Raw genomic sequence first — 12,894 nt, forward strand, 5'->3', positions numbered from 1 at the left:
GCAGCTTTGATTCGATCCCTAGCCTGGTAACCTCCATATGCCGCGGGAGTGGCCCTAAAAAGACAAAAAAAAAAAAAAAAAAAAAAAAAAAAAGAACCTCTGCACTAAATGCCTGCCTCACAGAGAGGAGGTGCTATGTTGAAATGACACAATCTTGTGAGATACATTACTGAGTTATATTTATAGATGCTATCATTAATAAAAAGGCTAGTGCACCAGGTCAACATCAGTCAAAATATTTCTAGATTGTGGAGAAATTTGAGAGGCTGAGAGATGAAGAGGAGGATTATTATACCTGAAAAACTCTCCTGCAGAACATCACACAAGCTAGGAAATCAAGACCCTCAGGTGGGAAGGGCCCTAACGGACCAGCTCATTCATCCTCTGCAAACTCACCTAGTGTGTCTAAGGATGACTCCAGGACCCTGACCCAAGTTCCTGCTCCCCTTTATTCACTAAGGGATGAGATGTGACAGCCTCTGTAGTCATCGCCTGTGTCTGCAACATCCCTTCTCACATCTCCCATTCTATATCCTTGGGCCTAAGGGGCCCTGGATCCCTAAGGAGTCTAGATCCTGGAGGAACTCATTAAAGACAGAGTAACCTCCCAGGACCTCTATGGGACAAATGCTCTCAGAATCCTGGAGCAGTGACTGGTTAGTTACTAATCACACCTGACTACACTTCAGGGAAGGTGGGGATGGAGAGAAGCTCATGTATAAACGCCTAATCACTGCCTGTTTAGGGAATGGACAGTAGTCCCGTGGGGCTGGAACCTACATTTTCAGCAGTGAAAAACAATGAACGGAAAAGCCATTAAAACAAGCAGGGACCAGACTGAAAATACTCCAAAATAGCTCAGAGCTGAAGGTATTCAGACTTTATCCTGTGGGCAACAAGAAGCCATCAGAGTACCACCATGAAAGACATATTTTTGCAAAGATCCCTAGGGTAGCAGAATCTCTCACTACAACCCAATTTCCCACAAACCTATTCCAGGAGAAAGATAAATCTGCAGTCAATAAACATTACATGTCTATGATTCAACCACATGCACATATTTGGAAATGACAAGAATAAGAGAAAAAATAAACTCCCAGATGAGGTTCAAATTCTTCCTCAGGTCAAGACAGAAAAGGAAATTGAGCTGTGCACCCCACTGAGGTACATCTAGCTCCTGACTCCTTTGGGAAAACCTTATTAGCACCCACCACCACCACCACCGTCATGTCTACTGCTACTCCTGTTTCCAGCTCTTCCTTACCCGCAGTTCAGCACAATGCCATAAGCTAACATTTTTAACTCCTTCTACCATACCTATCCCATATTCCCTTTGTCATCACTTCAGCCAACAGGGTTCTTCCTCTTCAAGCTTCATTCCTTGGGAATCTGAATCCTCTGTGCTACTGGTTTTTATTCGGTTGTTAAAGTTTTCCATTAACTTTTACTGAATGGCACCCCAAAGAATCCCCAGAATACAAGGCCTGGTCTTTTCCTTTCCTCACCATATGGAGAAACCCAATTTGCCATTGTTAATTTGGATTGAATTACCCCAGACGCTATGGTAATTCTTTCGTTTACGTGTTGGTTCAGTGACATAAAGAACCCAAAATGGGAGGTTCCTGCCGTGGCTCAGCAGTTAATGAACTGGACTAGTATCCATAAGGACATGGGCTCCATCTCTGGCCTCACTCAGTGGCTTAAGGATCCCACATTGCTGTGGCTGTGGTGTAGGCTGGCAGCTGCGGCAGTCTCAGCTCCCATTAGAATAGAATTATTAAAGCAATACTGGTAGAAGCATTCTTCCCTTGAAAACTGAATCAGACACTTCTTGCACAGCACTTCAGATTCCCCCAGACATCATCTTTTACTCCAGCCACAGCTGCAGGAACCAGGTCCACACAGATTCCAACCAGCTTCACATAGATACAATATAAGCATACTACCTCATGCCTGCTCCACCTGCTTCTTGTGCCCTGCCCTAGTGTTTCTCTTACTCCATGGAGCAGAATGGCATGGGAAACCAGTTTAATACTCACACACAACCCGAAAGTACAAGGGAGTTGATGACCCACAGGCAGCCCTTAAATACCAGGTGCTAACAGACAGATGCTTCCCCTGTTTTCACTAAGGTGGATGGTCCTCTGATGCATTTCATCAAGTCTTATGCACATCGGGTGGTGTCCAACTCAATAAGCCACCCCAGAACTGGCTCTCCCTTCTTCCCTATTTATACCTGTCTATCTGTCTCTTCTCCCCATGAGATAACATCCCCAAGCAAATACTTGCAAACAAGACTCTGGCTCAGTCTCTGCCCTTTGGGCAACCCAGACTATGGCAAAAAATAAGATTTCTAAACCAGCAGAGACCAAGATTGTACGGGCAGGAAGCAAAAATTCTATGAGCACATGATTTAATATCATAATGAGAGAAGTAAGTCCTGCTACCACCCTTTGATTCCCAAACTCATGGATCAGGGCCATGGGAAAAACAGCACCATATAAAGGTTTCTGGTCAAAGTATACACCATATTCTATAAGAAAACAGACCATCTTTCTAGATATGATCTCCCAACTTAATCTCTGGTACAAAGCAGTAACTATAAAGCTGGAAAAGAACTTGCCATGATCCCCTGCATTCTCCTTTCATGTACCTTCCAAGGGACTCCTCCACCTTGACTGCTTTTAAAGCTGGAGACTATCACCCCCCTCCCCCCAGCACTTGCTCGCTTCACGGAATGATGAGCAATAGAGATCTAAAGGAAGGGGACGAGGAGAGGATGTAGAGAGGAAAGGCCAGAGTGCAGATAATGTTTCAGAAAGACAGGTCTCAGGAAATTAAGAGAGAATTAAATGCAAATGCATATACTATTAGGGAAATAAACCCTTGTGCCTTGCAACCCACACAAACATAACTTCCAATTGGATGAAAAAGTTAAATACATTTTTAAAAGACCACAAAAGAATAAGAAAAATACATTAAAAACCTTAGTACAAAATTCAACTCTATTTTTTCCTGAAGCCTCCCAGTGGTTCTAACACCATTTATTGAATAGTCTCTCCTCCCCACTGACTCCAGATCCTTTCTTTATCATTAAGTTTTCTATGTACTTGAGTGTATTTTTATATTTCAAATTCCGTTCTATTGTTTTTTACATATATAATGATTTTTATTTTTTTTCCATTATAGCTGGTTTACAGTGTTCTGTCAGTTTTCTACTGTACAGCATGGTGACCCAGTATTGTTTTCTCTACTCATAAACCAGTACCATATTTTGCTTGAATAAATGTGCCTTCATAATACGTATTAGTTTTCAAACATCTGCCATTTCTTCGACACTCTTTCCTTCAAATGGTGGTACCTAACTTCCCTCCTCCTAAGTAAGGTCCATACTTAATGACTCACTTAACAACAAACAGAATATAGTAAAAGCGATGCTATGGGACTTCCAAGGCTAGATCATATAAAGGATAGCCCCACCTAGCTAACTCACTATTGGATTACCTGCTTTAGGGGACGCTAGCTACCAGGTCATGAGAACACTCGAGCAGTCCTTTGGAAAGGCCCACATAGTAAGACACTGAAGCCTCCTTCCAACAGCAAGTACCCACTTGGCAATCATGGGCAATCATTAAAGTGAGTCCTCCTAAGAGACCCCAAGCTAGAGCCACGCAGCCAAACCACTGCTGAAATCCTGCTGAAACTGTGAGAGAAAATAAATGCTATTTTTTAAAGCGACTAATTTGTTGGGTAATTGGTTGTGCAACAATAGATAACTAACATATGTTTAAGTCTTTATAATATTTGATAAAACTATTCTTTATTGTTTTTTTAAGAGTTCTCCTGACTATTCTCATTTATTTTTTAAATAAACTTAAGTATCCATCTGACTAGTGTGTTATGTATGGTTCTGTACACATACAGAAAGAAAAACTACAGAAATTATAAATAAATTTTAGAAAAATCAATATCTTTGTCTTCTTATCCTAGAAAATGATTTATTTTTCCACTTGTCCACGTCTTCTTTCGTGCCCTTCACTTGCATGTATTTTAAAGTTTTGTTTATGCACTTTCCACATTTATCATTTAGTATTGGTTGGTCTTAGATTTTTTTGTTCAAATGGCGTCTTTATCCATTCTGCACTCTAATGGTTTAGGTCATATAAATAACATCTACCTATGATGTCTGCATACTGAGTTTTCCATTCTAGTGCCTTACCAAATTATCTCATTTTGCAGTAGTTTCTCAGTTGATTCTCTTAGGTTTTCCATATATAAAATTATATCATCTGCCAATAGCAATAATTATTATACCCTAAATACTTCTTTTTTGTCTAATGTATTCTATGGGTTCTAGAATACAAATCCCATAAATTCAGATTTTTTGTTTCTCTGTTAGCTACTTTGTTTACAAGCCTTTGAAATAGTGCTTGGCACAAAGTATATGCCCTCTAACTATTTGAATTAAATGAACGGCATAAACTAGCAACTGCAGTATGATACTTAGTAACAGTACTGACAGTAAGCGCCCTGGCCGTGCTCCTGACTTTAGTGAGAATGTCTCCATATTTCCCCATTAAGATTGATGTTGCCTCTTTTTAGGCTGACTCAAGTGTACTATCATCCCATGTCAAATAAGTAGCTACCTATTTTTATTATACTGAATATTTTTATTTGAAATGTTTTTTAATTTTAGCAAATAGCATTTTTATAAAATAGTAAAATTATTTTTCAAAAATTCTTTCCACACTTAAAAGGATTTAAATATTTTAATTTAACAAGTGAAATACAGAAAAACAGTAGCCATAGAACCATGTAGACAGTAGATTAAACAATAACAGATAAATGCTGCTTTCAATTTATACTATTTAAACTGCCTTCGTCACTACTTAAATTTCATTCATTACATTAGTATAATATCTCATTTCAGTATCTACAATTTTAACAAATGCTTGGAAAGTTTTTTGTTCAGAAACAGATGCTGGTCTGACAGAAACACATTTGAAAATATTCATTTTCTGGTCATAGTTTCCAACACACCTATGAACTCGGCCTCTAATCAGTCTTGGAAGTTCACGATCCTGTTTTTAAACAATAAAGTTATTTATTACTTCATTCAAATTTCAATTTTTAAAGCTAAAAATATGATCAACTAAATATGAATCATCCAAAATGCTGTAATTCCCTTACCGCATTTAGGGCCCCACTGCTGACAAGGCTATGCTAGCTAGCTAGGCATAAACGGGCACCCTTTCACAGAAGACAGACTTTCCCTGGGTAGAGCTTCTTACAGGTTAGTGATCTGCTGCTTCTTAAAAGACTGAATAATTCCCAGTATAATAATAGCACATAAATATTTACTTCTATTAGACTACCAGAGTTCTACCTTCAGCAGATAGCAGATTAGGTAGTTCAGACTAACCTTCCCACTAAAAACAATTAGAATAGCTGAATAGAATATTTATTTTAAAATATCTTCATAGACACCAAAAGATAGCAAAAGCAGTGAGGAACTACAGAGATACCATCTGAGAGAGGACAGGAGTTCAGAATGGCAGCTACTTGGGGATGCTTTCCCCCTTAGGTATTTGCCAATTATACTCAAGGCAGTTTGAGAGTCTAAGAAACTGAGGAGAGCTTCTGACAGGCTCCACAGGGATAGGAAGAAAAAAGTGGAGCCCGTGGTCTCCCTAGTAACCACACCACCCCCATCCCAGGCTTAGGGTTGGGATATTCAAAAAGGCTATCCTTAGAAAACTATACACAGAACTACCATTTGACCCCACAATCCCACTCTTGGGCAGATATCCAGACAAAATTTTCCTTGAAAAAGACACAAGCACCTGCATGTTCATTGCAGCTCTAATCACAGTAGCCAAGACATGGAAACAACCCAAATGTTCATAAACAGATGACTGGATTAGGAAGGTGTGATATACACACACACACACACACACACACACACACACACACACACACACGGGAATACTACTCAGCCGTAAAAAAGAATAAAATAATGCCATTTGAGCAACATGGATGGAACTAGAGACTCTCATACTGAGTGAAGTCAGTCAGAAAGAGAAACACAGATACCATATATCACTTATATCTGGAATCTAATATACGGCACAAACGAAGCTTTCCACAGAAAAGAAAATCATGGACTTGGAGTCTAGATTTGTGGTTGCCAAGGGGGAGGGGGAAAAAGTGGGATGGATGGGGTGCTTGGGGTTAACAGATCCAGACTATTGCCTTTGGAATGGATTAGCAATGAGATCCTGCTGTATAGCACTGGGAACTATGTCTGGTCACTTATGATGGAGAATGTGAGAAAAAAGAATGTATACATGTATGTGTAACTGGGTCACCATGCTGTACAGTAGAAAATTGACAGAACACTGTAAACCAGCTATAATGGAAAAGAATAAAAATCATAGTATTTAAAAAAAAAAAAAAAGGCTATGCCGAAATGGGACTTGCAGAAAAAGACCAGCCAGCTCCAAATATTCTCAGTCATAAATGAAATGAAAGTATTCTGGAATTGCTTTCACTAAACAGCCATAAAAAGCACTAACTATAAGGGAAATACAGATAACTGCTAAAGGACTATATCAAAGTGAAGATTTTCTGTTCCTCAAAAGCCACTATTAAGACTGAAAAAGCAAACCATGGAGTATGAGAAGATTTTTGCAATACGTGTAACAGAAAAATTGTATGCAGAATAGTTTTTCAAAAACTTCTATAAATCAATAAGGAAAAGACAAATAATTCAATAGTAAAAGAATTGCAAGAGGCCTGAACAGTCTTTTCAAAAGAATATTTATAAATGGCCAGTAAACATCAAAAGTGCAGAAATACATCAGCCACTAGAATGGCTAAAATAAAAAAGACTAGCAAGTACTAAATGTTAATAAGAAACTACAACTCTCCTGCACTGATTGTGAGTACATAAGTTGTTACAACCCTTCAGAAAATTATTTGGCAATAACTACCATATTAGAACATACACATGCACTACAATCCAGCAATTTTACTTCTAGGCATATACGCAACATAAAGGCATACATGTGCACAGCAAGAGACATACATAAGAATGTTCACAGAACATTATTCGTAACAACAAAAAATCAGAAAATAAACAAGATGCCCACCAAGAGTAGAATAAAAAACTAAACTGTAATACATTCATACAACAGAATGTTGTACACAGAAATATAAATAAACGAACTATAGCTACACGCAACAACATAGATGTTGTTACAAACACTCTGTTGAGTGAAAGAAAGACACCATATGATAAAAGAAGATATATACTCACGATACCATAAGTTCAAAACCAGGCAGAATTAATTATGATATTAATAAAGTCACAACAATGGTTAATTTCAGGCAGAAAACAGGAGGTAGTGAATGGGAAGAGGCACAAGAATGCACTGAGTGATAGCAATGTTCTATTTCTTAACCTTGGTGATGCTCCCTGTGTGATACCTTCATAGGATTGTATAGATATGATTTGTGCACTTTTCTGTGTATGTTATACTTCAATTAAAAAGTTTTTTAAATTTATCAGACTAGAGAGAAATAATAAGCATATATATAGAAACTAATGACAATTACTATTTATTGATCATTTGCTATGTGTCAGATGCTATGCATTCATGTTTTATCATCCAATCTCCAAAAGAAACTTTCACAGTAGGAATTAGTCTCCCCATTCTACAGATTAAAAAAACTGGTGCTCAGGAAATTTAAGCAGCTCATTCGAGGTCATAAAGCTAGTAAATGGAGAGTATAAACTAGAATCCAAGTGTGACTTCAGAATTAAGCCCAATTTCAGAATTAATCCCAAACTATTACAAAGTATATGTCTTATAAGTTTCCAGCCTTCTTTGCCACCTCTAGCCTCTTCCTGACACCCCAGCCCACTCTCAGCCTTCCCCCAAGTTCAGAACCTCTACCTTCACTGCCATCACTCACTAACTCTACAACTGTGGTGTTTACAAACTACTTCCAGTTTCTTGAACAATCTAGGCTGTATCTATTCTGAGCTTACATCTTTGCATATGCTGCTCCCTCACCTTAGAATGAATTCTTCCCACCTCTCCTTACCCCAACACTTTGGCTTAATTTATTAGATCTTAAATATCTAAAATAAGATAGGTTACCACATAACTTCAAAAATCTTCCCCTGATATGACCCACCTCCCTATCTACTTCTAGAGCACCCTGCACACACCTCTATCATACCATTTAATGCACCACAGCATAACATCTACACTATTTGTTTTTCTACCTGAAAGTATACACTCTTTGAGAGAAAGAGCCATTTACCACTTAGATTCCACTTTGTATCCCCCTGCATCTAGCATAGCACCTGGAACATAGTATGCCATCAATATTAGTTGAACAAATAAACAATTTCAATTATCAGAACTAAAACCAAACAAAATGTTGAAAGTTCTACTAGGTTGTTAACAGAATTTCTAACACAATGGAATTACAGCCTAAATTTGTATGTTTTTGTCAGCACAGGCTTTGCAAAGACTATTTTTAAAAATACTCACTATTTCGTAGAATACACAAGGCAGAGTACTTTTCCCATCTCTCATAAGAAAATTCTTTGAGCAATGTGGGCCAGGTGTAACAGCTGAATCGAGAACAGCTAAGCAGTATTGAAACAGAAGGAGAAAAAAAAAAATCAGTGCTGGTAAAATGCAAATAAAATTTAACAAAGGGAATTTGATATTTAAATAACTATTTCAAAACCAACCTCTAATAGTTGTATTTCTACAATAATGAGAAAACATCTTTAGAGGGAAAGGTATTTCCGAAAGCATTTTATTCTAAAGAAAACAAAATTTCTGGTCCTTTTCAACTTAGGAACAGGTTATATGACCTATTTACACAATCGATAATAGTTGGCCATCTGAAGCCTTTTTTTTTTTTTTTTTTTTTTTTTTTTTTTGTCTTTTTGCCATTTCTTGGGCCACTCTCATGGCATATGGAGTTCCCAGGCTAGGGGTCAAATCGGAACTGTAGCCATCGGCCTACGCCAGAGCCACAGCAACGCGGGATCCGAGCCGAGTCTGCAACCCACACCACAGCTCACGGCAATGCCGGATCGTTAACCCACTGAGCAAGGCCAGGGATCAAACCCGCAACATCATGGTTCTTAGTCGGATTCATTAACCACTGCACCACGATAGGAATGCCAAGCCTTTTTCTTAGAATGTGTCTGATGGAGTCGTTAAATCCTCACACCAGTCTACTACATTATTATATACAAAATACACATGTGTAACAAATAAACATCATGACTTAATGAAACAAAACACTGAATTAGAATCAAAGTCATGAAATTAAGTCTCAGTTCTTCAACTTACTAAACTGAACAAACTGTTTAACTTCTTTCAAATATATATTTCCTGTATAAAATTCAAATAATTCATGTTTATCTTAAGAAATTAGATAAGAGAGCTCTATTCACTCCTTTAATAGCCACCTTTAAGTACTAACAGTAGGCATTTGCTATTTTGAGGTCAGCCTCCATTTCCCCTAGTCTCTCCTATGCCATTCTCAGCCATATGATTTGGGTGGGATTTGTCCCCACCCTCAAAGCCAGGAGTGACCTGAAACTGATGTAAGTCAATCAGCATATCCCCTTCCCCAGCTACAGAGCTCAGTGTTGCAGTGATGCGCTTTGCTACCCTGTCAGAAATGATGACATGCAAGGGGCCATTTGCTAGTTTCTGGGGAGGAGAAACTAGAAGAAACTATTCAAAGAATATGACAGTGTTGTATAAGGAAGAATGTATGGTATAGAGAATTGTGATAATCATCTTAATACCACATGGGAAGAATCAGAAGCTGCTGGAGAGACTACAATTGGAGCATCAGGATGAAGCCAAAATTGTGACAGGACAGAGAGATGGCTAAATGTCAAAAACATAATGCTGGATGAAAATGCAGACACTAGGAGTTCCCGTCATGGTGCAGTGGAAACAAATTCAACTAGGAACCGTGAGATTGCAGGTTTGATCCCTAGCCTCGATCAGTGGGTTAAGGATCCAGCATTGCCGTGAGCTGTGGTGTAGGTCGCAGACGCGGCTCGGATCCCGCGTTGCTGTGGCTGTGCTGTAGGCCAGCGGCTACAGCTCCAATTGGACCCCTAGCCTGGGAACCTCCATATGCCACAGGTGTGGCCCTAAAAAGACAAAGCTAAAAGAAAAGAAAAGAAAATGCAGACTCTATATTTTAAAACAATAAATAAATACATAGAGAGAAATTTATGAAATCAGATGTATAGAGTAAAATTATTAAAAGCATGGAAAGGAAAGATACCATGACTATCTTTAGAGAAGAAAAACGGATAGGCGTTTTCAAAGATATTTATAACACAGGTATGCGGATATTTATTATATTCTCTATTTTTTCTGTATGTTTAGAATATTTCATATATTTTTTTGTCTTTGTCTTTTCTAGGGCCACACCTGTGGCATATGGAGGTTCCCAGGCAAGGGATCCAATCGGAGCTATAGCTACCAGCCTACAACAGAGCCACAGCAATGCGGGATCTCAGCCACATCTGCAACCTAAACCACAACTCACGGCAATGTCGGATCCTTAACCCACTGAGCAAGGCCAGGAATCGAACCTGCAACCTCATGGTTCCTAGTCGGATTCACTGACCACTGAGCGATGATGGGAACTCCAAATATTTCATAATTTAAATTAAACATTTTTAACTATGGAGAAGAAATACGTTTTGAATCTCTACCTCTTGTCTGTCTCTTCATTCTAAGCAAAATTAAACTCCAGAAACATTCTACAAAACTCTCCACCCTTTTAAATATTAATTCAGAAAACAGATTAATTCTAGGGTGTCTACTTACATCACTGAAGGACTCTTCACAAATGTTCTTTGAGAATATCTAATTTCTAATTTAACCTATAGACAAAATTACTACTAGACTTAATACAATAAAGAACACTCTACTGAGAATAAGGAGACTTGGATCCTAGATCCAGTTCTGTTGCTAACCAGTTCTTTAATTTTTAGTTAAGTCTATTTTAATTATTTGCCCCGTTTCTCGCCTACCTCAAAGGCTGGGTTGGATTACTTGTAAGACTGTTTCCAGTTTTAACATTATGAATCAGAATACTACTACCATGAATAATCAAATACATCTTAAGTCACACAAATCAATGACAGACACAGAAACTAAAGAAAATTGTAATAAACCATAAACTCTTTTTGTAAAATTTTATTTTTCTTTAAGATCCTCTAGGTATTCCTATTAACATTCAAAACTACGGCCCAAATAGTTTTCCTGAAGAATTTTTGTAGTATACCTACCTAATATTTCAAAAAGAAGTACAGTTTTCTGTGCATGTTCACGCCAATACTTCATGCTTTCAATAACTGCAGATATAATTCTTAAAGAATTATCCTTTTCCTTAAGCTTTAACTGATATGATGGGGCTTCCTTTTGAAAAAAATAAAAACATGCATTAGAAAAAAAAACCTGTAATTTTTTTCATCATACTCATTGACTTTCTATAAAGATTTTAGGTTATTATAATAGGCAAATGTATAAAGTATGTTACAAGACTATTAAAACATGTAAAAAGACCTGAAGGAGTTCCCATCGTGGCACAGTGGTTAGCGAATCTGACTAGGAACCATGAGGTTGCGGGTTCGATCCCTGCCCTTGCTCAGTGGGTTAAGGATCCGGCGTTGCCGTGAACTGTGGTGTAGGTCGCAGGCGTGGCTCGGATCCTGCGTTGCTGTGGCTCTGGCATAGGCTGGCAGCTACAGCTCCGATTAGACCCCTAGCCCGGGAACCTCCATGTGCCACAGAGGCGGCCCAAGAAATGGCGAAAAGACAAAAAAAAAAAAAAAAAAAAAACTGAAAATTTTAGTACAGTTACTCCCCCAAAGAAAAAGCATCATCAGTACTTTACGAAGGAGAATAAACTAGGATGCACTTGGAGACAATTAAGAAATAATTACTTTTCGGAGTTCCCGTCGTGGCGCAGTGGTTAGCGAATCCGACGAGGAACCATGAGGTTGCGGGTTCGGTCCCTGCCCTTGCTCAGGGGGTTAACAATCCGGCGTTGCCGCAAGCTGTGGTGTAGGTTGCAGACGCGGCTCGGATCGCACGTTGCTGTGGTTCTGGCGTAGGCCGGTGGCTACAGCTCCGATTTGACCCCTAGCCTGGGAACCTCCATATGCCGCGGGAGCAGCCCAAGAAATAGCTAAAAAAAAAAGACCAAAAAATAATAATAATAATTACTTTTCTATTTATCTCTATTTTATACGGACATTCATTTACTCATTCGTTTGTCGATTCTTTGAATATTTTGTAAGCCTTGTATGCCAATCCTTTGTGACAAACACAAGTGAATAAAACACAATTTCTTTCCCTAATGTGCTCACACTCTGGAGGAAAGGAAAGCTGGACACATTCATTCATTCACTCCAAAAATATTTATTAGCACATACTATGTGCCAAACATAGCTAATGAGGAAACAGTACTGAATAAAACAGAAAAGCTATCTACTTTCATAGATTTTACATTCTAATGGGAGATTCAGAAAATAAATAAATATATAATAGAATGTCAGGAATTAATAAATCCTATGCATTTAAAAAAAAACAGGTGAAAGGATAAAAAGAGACAGGGTTTATTACTTTAAATAGGTTATTGAGTGAGGCCAGAGGAAACAGTGAGTGTGAAAACCTTGAGAAGAGAATGTGTTTGGCATTTTCGGAGATCAACTAAGGGGGCGGAATGGACAAGACGGCGGAGTAGGAAAGCCCTGAGCTTGCCTACTCCAATGGATACTCTTAAACTATAATATTTACAGAGAAACTATTGGTGAGAAAAACT

The 12,894-nt window shown here is 38.4% G+C and overlaps 1 protein-coding gene across 4 annotated transcripts in view; it reads right to left on the minus strand.

The window, feature by feature from the left end:
* The window catches only part of SPATA22 (spermatogenesis associated 22), a 36,183-nt gene continuing 23,392 nt past the window's right edge, over nt 104–12,894 (minus strand). For 3 of the 4 annotated variants that reach the window (XM_021066065.1, XM_021066066.1, XM_021066067.1), the window contains 3 exons: nt 11,357–11,486; nt 8,565–8,662; nt 104–5,081 (listed from right to left, as the gene is read on the minus strand). In XM_021066065.1, the coding sequence (XP_020921724.1) occupies nt 4,890–5,081; nt 8,565–8,662; nt 11,357–11,486 (420 nt within the window). In that variant the 3' untranslated portion in view covers nt 104–4,889. The remainder of the gene's footprint in view (nt 5,082–8,564; nt 8,663–11,356; nt 11,487–12,894) is intronic. The other variant, NM_001177921.1, reaches the window with a different exon arrangement.

This window comes from Sus scrofa, chromosome 12, assembly GCF_000003025.6.
Source record: "Sus scrofa isolate TJ Tabasco breed Duroc chromosome 12, Sscrofa11.1, whole genome shotgun sequence".
NCBI lineage: Eukaryota > Metazoa > Chordata > Mammalia > Artiodactyla > Suidae > Sus > Sus scrofa.